The sequence below is a fragment of the Myotis davidii genome, unplaced genomic scaffold (genome assembly GCF_000327345.1).
Source record: "Myotis davidii unplaced genomic scaffold, ASM32734v1 scaffold111, whole genome shotgun sequence".
In the NCBI taxonomy this organism is placed as follows: domain Eukaryota; kingdom Metazoa; phylum Chordata; class Mammalia; order Chiroptera; family Vespertilionidae; genus Myotis; species Myotis davidii.
The window spans coordinates 4,153,391-4,166,502 of NW_006284347.1; the positions used below are offsets into that span (position 1 = coordinate 4,153,391).

Below are 13,112 nucleotides of genomic sequence, written 5' to 3' on the forward strand. Positions count from 1 at the left end.
GTCCCAGTCCCTTTCCGCGCGCGCGAGCCCCGGGTGAGCCCCGTACCTCTGTGCTTCTCTCCTGCAGCTTCTGTGGGTCTCAGTGTGCCTTTCCTTCCTTCTAGTTGTAGAGTTTACAGTCAGCCAGGCTTCCTGTGGTTCTGGGTGAAGTCCGTATTGTTTCTCTGAGGTATTAATCAATTGTTGTGTGCGGCGTTAATTTCCCGGTGTTTATCTCTGCCGCCATCTTAGTTTCTCCAAGTAGCCTCTTTTTATCTCTACATCTACCAAAGTCTGTCCTCTGGGCATGTCATGTTGTCTTCCCCCCTCTTCCCCTGCTGTGCCCACACATATGTACCCTTTGTCCAGCTTGCCCTTCGAAACTCCTTTTCTTACCATCTCCATCATCCCTCTTGGCCGTCCCAGAGAAGTGAGTGCTTCCTCTATTCTTCTTTAAGTTAGAGCACTAGTCACACTTGGTAGTCATGTCCCCTAGAAGCAGAACAAGTTCTGTTTCTCTGACTATCTAGAGCAGTGGTTCTCAACCTGTGGGTCGCGACCCCTTTGGGGGTCGTACGACTCTTTCACAGGGGTTGCCTAAGACCATCGAAAAACACACATATAATTACATATTGTTTTTGTGACTATTCACTATGCTTTGATTATGTTCAATTTGTAACAGTGAAATTGGCGGTCACCACAACATGAGGAACTGTATTAAAGGGTCATGGCATTAGGAAGGTTGAGAACCACTGCTTTAGATAATGGTTAGATGTTTAACAGAGGAGTTTGGAGGTGCCCAGATGAGGTCCAGCTGTGAAGCAATGCAAGCAAGCTGCTGTGGAGACTTGGGCCTTCTCTTGGAAGTTCTGGGTCTGTCTGGCCCAGCTGCAATTTGTTAGGTAATTTTCAGGTTGCAAAGGGCCAGGGAATTCAATATGCAATAGCCTCTGCTGCAGCCTGGATGGGGCGGGGTCTCAAGGAATCAACAGGGTGGAGCAAGCACTATGGCTGATCCTCAGTGTCCTGATAATTGCTGCAAGCACTCCTGCGTCTCAGTGTCCTGATAATTGCTGCAAGCTCCTCTGAGGGAAAGCCGCCCTCGAGTTCCGAGTTCTGCCTGCTGCCAGACAGTCCAGTTTCTCCCTGTATGAGTCCTGGGTCCCCAGAGACTTCCCGGAACCGGAGTTCAGAGCAGTCCGGAGCTTGTGACTCCCTCCTGATTCAAAAAGACAGCCGCGTCCTCAGGTGCCAGCCCCTTTTCGCAGGCACTCAAGCCTCCGTACCTCTGCACTTTACTTCTGCACCTCCTCTGAGTCTCAGTGTGCTTTTCTCTTTCCTTCTAGTTGTAGAATTTCCACCCCGCCAGCCTTCCTATAGTTCTGGATGATGTCCGTTATGTCTTTTAGTTGTATTTTTGAAGTTGTTGTGGGAGGCAGCAATTTCCGGTGTTTACCTATGCCTTCACCTTGGTTTCCGCTTTAAAAATTATTTACATTCTGCTGACTCCTAAATTGGTATCTCTAGCCTAGGCCTCTTCTCTTATATATCCAACTGCCTCGTTAACATATTTCCCCTTAGATGTCACATAGCATCTCAACTCCTAAAAAGAATCATTGCTTTTTACCCCTCACTCCCCTGCCCCATCAATCTCCTGGACTTCCAATATGCTATAAATATGAACATTACCATCTACCTTGTTACCAAAGGCAATCTAGTAGCAAGTCCTATTGATGCAGGTTCCAAAACATATCACCTGTAAATCCACTTCTCTGTTCCTCAATTGTCTCCAGCCTTATCCAAACCACAGAAGCTCTCATCTATGCTACTATCTGCTTTCCTTGTTTCCTTCTATTCTTGCCCTCTTTCCTCTACCTCAGTCTATTCCTAATAGCCAGAGTGATTTTTTTAAGTGTAAGTTGGATTTCATGTCACTTCCCAGTTTAAAACATTTCAATGGCTTCAACTGCATTTGAAATGGTATCTGAATTCCTTATCATGGTCTGCAAAGCCTTTCACAATCTATCCCTACCTTTGTCTCCATATTCACCTGATATCTGTCTTCCCACAGCCCTTGATACTCTAGTGACAGTGGCCTTTTTAAATTACTAGAACACACTAAAAGCATTCATATTTCAGGGCTTTCATGCTTGCTATTCCCTTTGCCACAGTACTGTTCCCATGGTTATTTAAATGACAACTTTAGATTCTCTACTTCAATAGCATTTCCACAGGCCTTTCCTGCGATGTTCCTGGCCTATCACACTCTATCCCACTATCTTATTTCTTCATAGTACCGATGTACATATAAAAGGTTAACATACTCTTTTTTTAACGTATTTATGTTTCCTACCACTAGAACATAAGCTTCTTAAAGATACAATTCTTTTTGTGTTTCTATAGTCTCCTCAGTGGCAAGCACAGCAGCTTTGTAACAATAGGTACTTAATGTCTGCCAATTGGTGTAAGAGTAATATGTAGACAGAGTTAAAGATGCGTTAAAGGGATTAGGAGAAGGCTTTCCAGAGGTGGTGATCCATAAAGTAAGCTTTGAAGAACTAGTGTAATTCAGGCAGACAAATACTTTCCAGTGAAGGAAACTGTAGGAAGCAACTGTGAAATTTATTTAATTTTGTATTTAAAGATTTTTTTCATTGATTTTTAGAGAGAGAAGAAGGGAGAGGGACACAGAACAGAGAGAGAAACATTTCATGAGAGTGAAACCTCGACTGGCTGCCCCCTGCACGCCCCTACTGGGGATTGATCCCACCATTCCGGGCATGTGCCATGACCGGAAATCAAACCAGCAACCCTTTAGTGCATAAATGATACCCAACCACCTGAGCAACAGCAGCCAGGGCTGAAATTTATTTTTTACTAAACTATGAAAAATATAATATACTAGAGGCCCAATGCATTAAATTCATTCAAGAGTAGGCCTTCCTTCCCCTGGCTGCTGGCACCGGCTTCCCTCTGGCATCTGGGACCCGGGTTTCCTTCACAGTCCCAGCTTCACCCAGAAGGTCCTCCGGAAGGATGTCCAGTATAATTAGCATATTACGCTTTTATTATTATAGACTAGAGGCCCCATGCACAAAAATTTGTGCACTGAAGGGGAGGGTCCCTCAGCCTAGCTCTCCCCCTATCACATACTGGGAGCCCTCAGGGGATATCCTACTCCCTGCTCCTTGCTCCTTTGTGGGAGGTGACCGGGCTGATCAGGGGAAGCCCCCAGCCCCATCACCCTGCTGTTGCAGCCACTGCAAGTCACCGCAGCCACCAAGGTGTTTTCATCAACACGGACTCAAGTCCCTTCACCATGAAAAAATGACAACTTTCTTTAGGCATTTTCTAAATGTGTCTTTCATTTCTTTCTTTTTTTATCCTCACCTGAGGATATGTTTCCATTGATTTTTAGAGAATGTGGAAGAGAGAGGGGAAAGACAGAGAGAAACATCAAACTGAGAGGAACACTTTGATTGGTTGCCTCCTGCATGAGCCCTGACCTGGGCCCAGGCCAGGGAGGAGCCTGCAACCTTGGTACATGCCCTTAGTCAGAACTGAACCCAGACCCAGCAGTGGGCAGGCCAAGGCATTATCCACTGAGCCAAACCAGCTAGGGCAGGAGATGACATTTCTTAACTCTCCAGCAGCGGACCTTCCTTTTTATCTCCAGGAGTATGGTAAAAAACCCTAGATCACCTATTTGGATTCTTATTACCCAAGTTACTAAGAATATTACCAGTGGCATACAGGGAGCTAAGCCAATGAGCAGTCAGAAATGGTGTTTCCTCTGTAGTTTACACCAATTGCCGGCTTGGCCCCTGCCCAGGCCTAACGCCTCTGGTTGAGTCATTAGCCCTGTGCAGGGGACCTCAAGGTCCCTCAATCATCAGCTCAGCCCCTGCTCTCCATGATCGCTGGCTCTGCCCCTGCTCCCCGCCATCACCAGCTCCCTCCCTGCTCCCTGCAATCTCTGGCTCTGCCCCTGCACAGGCCTAATGCCTCTGGCCAAGGCCTTAGGCCTGGGCAAGGAACCCCCAGCTCCCACCATCACCAGCTCTGCCCCTGCTACCCCCGATTGCTGGCTCCGCCCCTGCCCAGACCTAATGAATCAGCCGAGGCATTAGGCCTGGGCAGGGGACCGCCAGCTCTCCTCGATCTCCTGCTCCGCCCCAGCCCAGGCCTAACGCCTATGGCCCAGGCATTAGGCCTGGACAGGGGATCCCCAGCTCCCCACAATCGCCAACTCGGCCTCTGCTCCCTGTGATTGCCGGCTCCACCCCGCCCAGGCCTAATGCAATCTCCCGCTCCGCCCCTGCCCAGGCCTAACGCCTGTGGCCAAGGCATTAGGCCTGTGCAGGGACCCCCGGCTCCCCACATTGCGGGCTCTGCTCTGCTCCCCACCATCACTGGCTTCCCCCCTGCTCCCCACCATCACAGCTCCGCCCCTGCCCAGGCCTAATGCTTCTGACCGAGGCATCAGGCCTGGGCAGGGGACCTCTCAGCTCTGATTGCAGGCTCCGATAGCCGATAGCCACTGGGTGCCTACTATGCAAATTAACCGCCATATTTGTTGGTGGTTAATTTGCATATCGTGCTGATTAGCCAATGGGAGGTGTAGTGAAGGTGCGGTCAATTACCCTTTTTGTCTATTATTAGATAGGATTCCTGGAACTGCAAGTAGTTCAACATGACAATGTGAGAAAGTGAAAGGTTTTAGAGTAAGAATAATACTTAACTCCTAAGGGACCCCCATCTCTATTCTGTAGGTCTACTGAAATGTTGAGGAGAGTCCTAGAAATGAAGTGGGTAAAGGATTTTTACCCACTGGACATTGTCTCCTGGCCTCCGGTGGTCTAGTAATACATATACTAATATTAGTTAATATACCTTATAAATTTGCATTTAAATATGATTAGATGATTGATAAACTAATAAAAATGTAAATCTAAAAAAGTTTTATAGATCAGTTTAATTGTAAAGAAAATAAAATTTGCAAAAATTAGCAACAATATAATCATTAACAATGTAACAAACAGTAAAATTTAGTCAGTTGCAAAAAATATGTATAAAGGAGGCAAACCAAGAACGGTAAGAGAATTCAGGAAGAGAAGCAGAAATCTACCATAGAGAAATTTCCCATTTTATACTTCAGTGTTAGTTTAGAATTGTACAAATAAGCTCACTGTATTTTTCTTTTTAGTTATCCCCAGAACCCTACAGAGTCAGGTACCTAGGAAATTCCCAGTAACTGCTAAATTAAACTGAACCATCCTAATCACAGCTTTTGGTAGGTGGTTTTAATTTCCACTAAATTGGAGGGGAAAGGACAGGATGTTGTACTATATTTTCTTTTGTAGGTAAAAAAAATTTAAGTACAAGTAGTTTCAGGATGTATCATTAAGACCCTGGCTGGGTGGCTCAGTTGGTTTGAGCACCAGGATTTTGAACTCAATTCCTGGTCAAGGCATATTCAGGAAGCAACCAATGAGTGCATGGATGGGTAGAACAGCAGGTCAATGTTTCTCTCTTTCTCTCAGATCTATAAATTTAAAAAAAAAAAATCTGGATATCTTATTAAGTATTTGTTCAAATACAATGTCATTCCTAGAGGCCCAATTACTTGGTTTTACTCTCAGGGACCAGTATGATTATCCTTATCTAATAAAAGAGTAATATGCAAATTAACCATGACTCCAACACAAAGATGGCGGCACCCAGTCCTCTCAGCCTCACTGGAGTCCTCCAGTCCCGGGGGCAGCAGCTGAGAGCAGGGCCTGCTTGGCTGTCGCCATGGAGATCCAGGAGCGGCCAAATGGGCCCCGCAGACAGCAGAGAACCATGGGGAGCAGGCCTAAGCCATCTGCAGGACATCCCCTGAGGAGTCCTGGATTGGAGAGGGTGCAGGTTGGGCTGAGGGACCGCTCCCCCCCTGCACAAATTTCGTGCACTGGGCCTCTAGTAATACATAAAGAGGAGAAATAGTTTGGTGCTTAAAATATGTGAACCCCTGAACCAGATTGTGTGATATTGGGTAAGTTATTAACTTCTCTGCAACTCATTTAACTCATCTATAAAACAGATAACAGCAGTACCCATCTTATAGGTCTGTTGTGAGAAATATAGGTGAAGTGATAAAAACAATGCTTAGAGTAAGCACATACAATACATCACTCACTGTCACTATGATTACTTTTCTATTGTTTTCCTAATTGAACTTCAAGATGGTATAAAACTATTTATGAAAACGTACATAAAGCTTTTTATTTTTAAATTACTAGATAAATTAAACATTTTAATATGGAAAATACTAGTACTTTGAGGTACAAGAAGAAAATTTAGATATTTTTAATTTGACTTTAGAGGGAGGAAGACAGAGAGAGAAAGAGAGAAATAGCAATGAGAGATAGAAACACGAGAGGAACACCGATTGGCTGTGGAGATCAAACCCACAACCTAGGCAAATGCCCTGACTAGGAATTGAACCCACCACCTTCTGGTATATGGGAGGAGGCTCCAACTAACTGAGCCACATGGGCCAGAGCAAAAATTTATGTATTTTTATAATCTTGAAGTAGAAAGAGATTCTTTTATAAAGATGATATCAATGACAGAGATCAAAAAAGAAAAATTTAAAGTTCTTGGCAATTAAAAAACTTAAAAATTAAAAACAAATGAAAAATTGGGAGAAATATATTTGACCCATTATTTTGGTAAATGATAACTGTATAATGAGCCCTGAAAGAAAAATGATCTATGGACATGATAGAGAGTTCACAAAGCACTAATACAAATACCCCCCAAAATATGAAAAAAGTTCTATCCCAATACTAATTAGGGAAGAGCAAGTAAAATATCAAAGAAATCTTATTTCCCCATTTTTACCAAAGATGATAAAACACTAATACCCAATGTTGGCAATGGTGTGGGGAAGAGGATGCTCTTTAATTCATTGCTGACAGAAATGAAAATTCACACTTCCCAAGGTAATTTGGCAATATATGAAAAATGTATACCTTGTTTCTAGGAATTTATCTTAAAGATATAAAGGTGTGTGTAAGAAATCAGCTACTGGGATATTTATCACAGCACTGCAAAATGTCCAGAGAGGACTGATTATATACTTTGTGGTGTAAAGATAACAATGGAAAATAGTCATTAAATATGATGTGATAGAAGTATACTTACTGACATAAAAGAACTTCACAATGAAATGAAAATACAAAACTTATACAACAGATTAAGCATGGGTATATAAAGCTTTTTACGAAAATACTAGTGCCCCAATGTGCCGATTCATGCACATTGAAAGGAAATTAATTAGAAGGTGGCTGGCAGGGCAGGACTGGGCAAGATGGGCCAGACACACTCTGGAGCCAAACTCCCGGGGTTCCTCCCTGGCCTGCCACACCTGGGGTGGTGCTGTGGCTCAAAGGGCATCTGCGGAGTGAGCGGAAGGTCCCTCTGGCAGGTGGGGTCCCTCGGCCTTGCTTGCGGGGATTGGGCCAAAACCAGCTCTCCAACATCCCCTGAGGCGACCCAGATTGCAAGAGGGCAGTTCTCGGTTGACGCACCCTGGAATCGGGCTCCCTCCTCTCTGGGTCCGGGGTGTGTCACCTGAGAACCACCACTGCCAGGTCACTGCAACTCCTGCATTGAGCCTGCCGCCTGGTGGTCAGTGTGTGTCATACCTACTGGCCAATCGGACAGTCGGATGATTGCTTAGCCTTTTATATATATAGAGAACACAAATCATTTCACTTGAATTCTAAACAAGGATTATTTACTAATATACTACTTACACTAACTGATTAATTGTCTTCCTTTGCTCCTTGGATCTTCTGTACTTCAGAAGCTTACTTTGTGTTGGTGTATCAACACCTATGTTTTCAGGAGGATGGACAATGGGAGGTAACTTCAAGTTCAGAGCCTCCTTTTCTGCAGCAATGGCAGCTTTGTTTGGGTCTGACATCTTGGTCTCCTAAAAATACTCTATAATCTGAGGAGAAAAATCCATAAAGCCATTATTGTAAAAACTAGCCTCAATATATTGATAACATACCTTATATATCAATACTCAAAATTCTAGGCCTTTTTAGATCTTCCTCCCAAGTATGGTATCAGTCTTCGTGGCAGTTAAGGCACTCTCCCTCCCGAGAACACGCTGGTGTCTTTCCCTTCCCCCTCCTCGTCCAAGACACATTACCATTAGCTCCCTCACTCCCCAGGTCCAAGGTCCTTTCTTTACCTCTATAACTTGTTTCCTAAGGCCATGTCTTCCAGGAATTACTTTTTCTACCTCTGTGATTTACCAAATAAATGTTTTCTTCCCAACACACACACACACACACACACACACACACACTAAAACAAAACAAGAATGACCATTGAAATAAATGGGCAGGGATTCCTGTTAGAGTTCCACCATCCACTTGCTATGAAAAAATGAAAAAAATCACTTCCAGGTTAGGGCTTCAGTTTCCTCAAGGATGAAATTACAGTTCTAAAAGTCTCAGTTCAGATTTTTCCTAAAGTGCAAATCACAACAACAAATCCAGTTGTTGAGATATAATCTCTCTCCCCCCCAAACCAATTTAATATCATTAATATTTAAATATCAATGTTGTATCTTAGTTTTGCTACCTTCCTAGAAAGTGATATTATGATAAAGCAAAACACATAGAATATCTAAAATGTCATGTAAATGCTAGACAATTAACTGTGATACCAACTGCATTTACCGCGGATTCCCACAGAATTTGGAGATTCCTGCCGTGAAAAAGAAAGTATTTCTGCAGGCATCTATTTGGTGATCTCTTGGCTTGAGAGAGGGGTGAAAAGCTGTAGACAAATAAGTACCTGTCTGTTTTTCACTACTTCTCAGCTGCGCAGATAAGAGGAAAACGTTCAGTGAGCTTCTCTCCTGGCGAAAGAAAAAGGAAAAACGAGGGGCGAAACTTCAGGAACCCACTGATTCCCCGACTCCCTGCCCAGGCAGGCTGTAACCTGCCACAGATACAAAGTTGTCAGTCGCCATAGAAACTGCATCTGTCGCAGTTGGAGAGATTGGCTAAAAGGTTGCCTGGAGAGGCAGTTGCTGAGCTGCGACAGATTAGGATTACCTACCACAACAATAATTCATTACTCAAGTAAATGGAGGGTGGTTGGATGAGATTTTTTTTTACCTGTCTTCCTTTTGAAGGGGTCCAGAGAATCAGAATCTTCAAATTGTGGAAAACGGCAAGACTGGAAATTTGGATCTGTTGGAAAATAGATGTAAACACTCATTTCAATTGAGGATCAAGTGCTCAAGTGTACCCATTGTAACTTCTCTATAAATATTGCAAGTAATCAGCAATATAATTTATCTTGTTTCTATATTTGGTATTTATTTATACAGCACGTTTTCTTCAGGAAAACATTGGCAAAAAAAAAAAGGTTAAAGGTGTGTTAATTTTATGAGTATGCTTGGAAACAGAAATGTGAAATTTTGCTATTTGAAGCCACACAATGGATATTCCATCTTAATAACAGCTTAAATACTATGTGCACAAATAAATAGGGGAAAAAATAAGTCCTGGGGGTGAACTGATGGCATAATCATTCAACAAATATTAGTATTTGAGCATCTATGTGGCAGTCGCCATAGTATAGGCTACACTGTTGTGTCTGGCACACAATAAATCCTCTATGGGGGTGACTGGATAAAGAAGATAAAGGGATTAGCTAAAGAACATATATGCATACCCCTTGGACACAGACAATAGTTTGGTGAAGGCCAAGGGAGGGGAAAGAGGGCTGGGTGGACAAAGGGTGGACAAAGGGTGGGGAAAAGGAGGGCACCATTATGTCAACATTAAAAATTTTTAATAAAAAATAGCTTAAAATAAGTAAAAATGTCATCTGAGTGAGCAAACGAACAAATTAAGTATACTTGTAGCTTGTAAAAGCAATCTATCTTTCTGTAGAAAACAAAATATTTGTAGGTGACGGTTCTTTGACATATCCCTACAAGGACTAAAGGGAGAACAGCAGTCTTTTATATCCTAGGTGCATCTTCTCCCAGTTATTTACTCAAACACTAATCTAATAGTGCTGTGAAGAGATTTTTGCAGATATAATTCAAGTCCCTAATAAATAAGGAGATTTGGGTGGGCCTGACTCAATCCGTGGAAGTCCTTTTAAAAAGACTTAGCTCTGGCCAGTGTTGCTCGCTCAGTGGTTAGAGTGTCAGCTTGCACACCAAGGGGCTACAGGTTCAATTTCCAGTCAAGAGCAGGTACCTGGGTTACAGATTCCATCCCTACACCCCAGTTTGGCTGTGTGTGGGAGGCAACCAATCGATGTGTCTCACATAGATGTTTCTCTCTCTCTTTCCCCCCCCCTCTCCCTCCCTTCCACTCTTTCTAAAACTCAATGGAAAAAATATCCTTGGGTGAGGATTAAACCACACACACACACAGGCTTAGGCATGCAAGGAGTCTGACTCCAAACAGAAGCTAACTCTACAATTTCTCGCCCTCTCTGGATTTACCCTTCCAGATAGCCTGCACTACAGATCTTGGACTTGCCTAACTACTCTCTACAATTGCAAAAGCTAATTCCTTGTAATAAATTCATATATATATATACATATATATATATATACACACACACACACATATATGCAAATATATACACATACATACATATGGATATATATAGAGGACATATGTAAATCTACTGGTTCTGCTTCCCTCATTAAATTCTAATAGAATGCATACCTATTTTAACAGCATAATTTATGTAAGTATAATTTACATACTCTAAAATTCACCATTTTAAAGTATACAATTCAATTATTTTTAGGAAATTTATATAATTGTACAGTCATTACCAAGGTCCAGTTCTAAAATATTTCCATCTCTGCAAAAAATTCCCTTGTGGCTCAGTGGTTGAGCATCAAGCCATGAACCAGGGGTCCACAGTTCTATTCCCTGCCAGGGCACATGTCTGGGCTGTGGGCTCAGTCCCCAGTAAGGAGCACCTGATCCATGATTCTCTCATCATTCATGTTTATATCTCCCTCTCCCTCCCTTCCTCTCTGAAATCAATAAAAATATATTTTTAAAAAAGGTCCTTTGGGCTCATATTCACTCAATCCCTACTTCCACTCCAGCTCCAAGCAACCATTGTTTTGCTTTTGGGCTATATAGACTTGCAATTTCTGAACATTTCATATAAATGGAATCATATATTATGTAGATTTTTGTCTGGCTTCTTTCACTTAATGATGATTTGTTTGAGGCTCATGCATGAAGTTCATTCCTTTTTTATTGCTGAATAGTCTTCCATTATAAGAACATATCACATTTGTTTATCCATTCACCAGTTGATGGAGATCTGGAGTGCTTCAGTTTGGGGCTATTATGAATAATCCTGCTACAAACACTCATGTATAAATCTTTGGGTGAACATACATTTTCATTTCTCATCAATAAAAACCTAGAGTAAAATTCCTGGGTTGAATGGTAAGTCTGTGTTTAATCTTTTAAGACACTATCAAACTGTTTTTTCAAAGTGTCTGAAAGATTTTACATTCCTACCAGCAAAGATTTTCTCCTATATTTTCTAATTTATGATCCAGTTAGAGTTAATTTCTGTATTCAAGGGTTTTTTTTGCATACATATGTAATTGTTCCAGTACTATTTGTTGAAAACATTGTTCTTTCCCTTACTGAACTGCCTTTGCATTGTTGTTGAAAAAAATAAATTGGCCATAATGTAAGGGTTTATTTCTGGACACTGATCTATATGTATATCTTTATACCAATACTACACTGTCCTGATTAATGCAGCAATGGCTATAGTTTTAAAAGTGGATAGTATTAGAGCTCCAACTTTGTTCTTTTATAAGAAGAAGTAATTTGAGGGAATGGAGGTAGGAGGAGGTTATAGGGGGGATAAATGGTGATAGGAGACTTGACTTGGGGTAATGAACATACAATAGAGTGTACAGATGATGTGTTGTGGAATTGTGCACCTGAAACCTGTATAATTTTGCTAACCAGTGTCACCCTAATAAAGTTAATAAGAAAAAAAAGGAAGTATTTCTTACTATTCTAGGTCCTTTGCATTTCCATATAAATTTTTGTATTAGTTTATCAATGTCTGTAAAAGATGCAGCTGGAATTTTAATAAATCTTTTGCTTTGAAGGAAAGAAAAAAACATGTTAACTAACTAAAGATATTTAATTTGAGGCTTAAAAATACTTATTTAAAAGCTCTATTTCTGAGTCTAAGGGTTATAAATATTATTTACAAGAGCAGATTATTTATGAGAGCATTTATGGATATGACATCATATTGTGATTCTCTAATACTACACAAAAAGTTTCATCTACTTCTTTTTCTAAAAAATAATATTTTTATTGATTTCAGACAGGAAGGGAGAGGGGATAGAGCAGGGGTGGGCAAACTTTTTGACTCGAGGGCCACAATGGGTTCTTAAACTGGACCGGAGGGCCAGAACAAAAGCATGGATGGAGTGTTTGTGTGAACTAATATAAATTCAAAGTAAACATCCTATCTAATAAAAGAGAAACATGGTAATTGGCGTACGACCGCTACCCTTCCATTGGCTGATCAGGGCGATATGCAAATTAACTGCCAGCCAAGATGGCGGCCAGAAGCCAGGCAGCTTAAACTGAACATGAGGCTTGGTTGCTTCAGTGATGGAGGACTCCAACGTTCCCCGCCTGCCTTGCGGGCCTCTGAACTTGCAGTTTGAAACATAGTTACAAATATAGAAGCTAAACAAAACCCCAGAAACCTGCTTTCAGCGAGCCGGGATCTCAGAGCTGGAGTTGATATAGAGTTTTGATTATAGAACACAAACAAACCAGATACATTCTTTCAGCAGCAGAAGCCTCAGAGCTGGAGCCAGAGCTAAAGCTGGCCCAGAATAAAAAAGAAAAGAAAAAAAGGAGCAGTTGGGAGCTTCAGTCGGCCTGAAAACAGCCATCAGCCCCTCACCCAGACTGGCCAGGCACCCCAGTGGGGACCCCCACCCTGATCCAGGACACCCTTCAGGGCAAACCAGCCAGCCCCACCCATGCACCAGGCCTCTATTCTATATAGTAAAAGGGTAA

The 13,112-nt window shown here is 42.1% G+C and overlaps 1 protein-coding gene across 1 annotated transcript in view; it reads right to left on the minus strand.

Annotated features, from left to right (window-relative positions):
• DNAH12 (dynein, axonemal, heavy chain 12) overlaps positions 1-13,112 on the minus strand; it is a 250,257-nt gene that overhangs the window by 233,929 nt on the left and 3,216 nt on the right. Inside the window, 3 exon segments of the mRNA XM_015571050.1 lie at positions 7,785-7,981; positions 8,724-8,905; positions 9,168-9,242. Of these exon segments, the coding sequence (XP_015426536.1) occupies positions 7,785-7,954 (170 nt within the window). The 5' untranslated portion in view covers positions 7,955-7,981; positions 8,724-8,905; positions 9,168-9,242.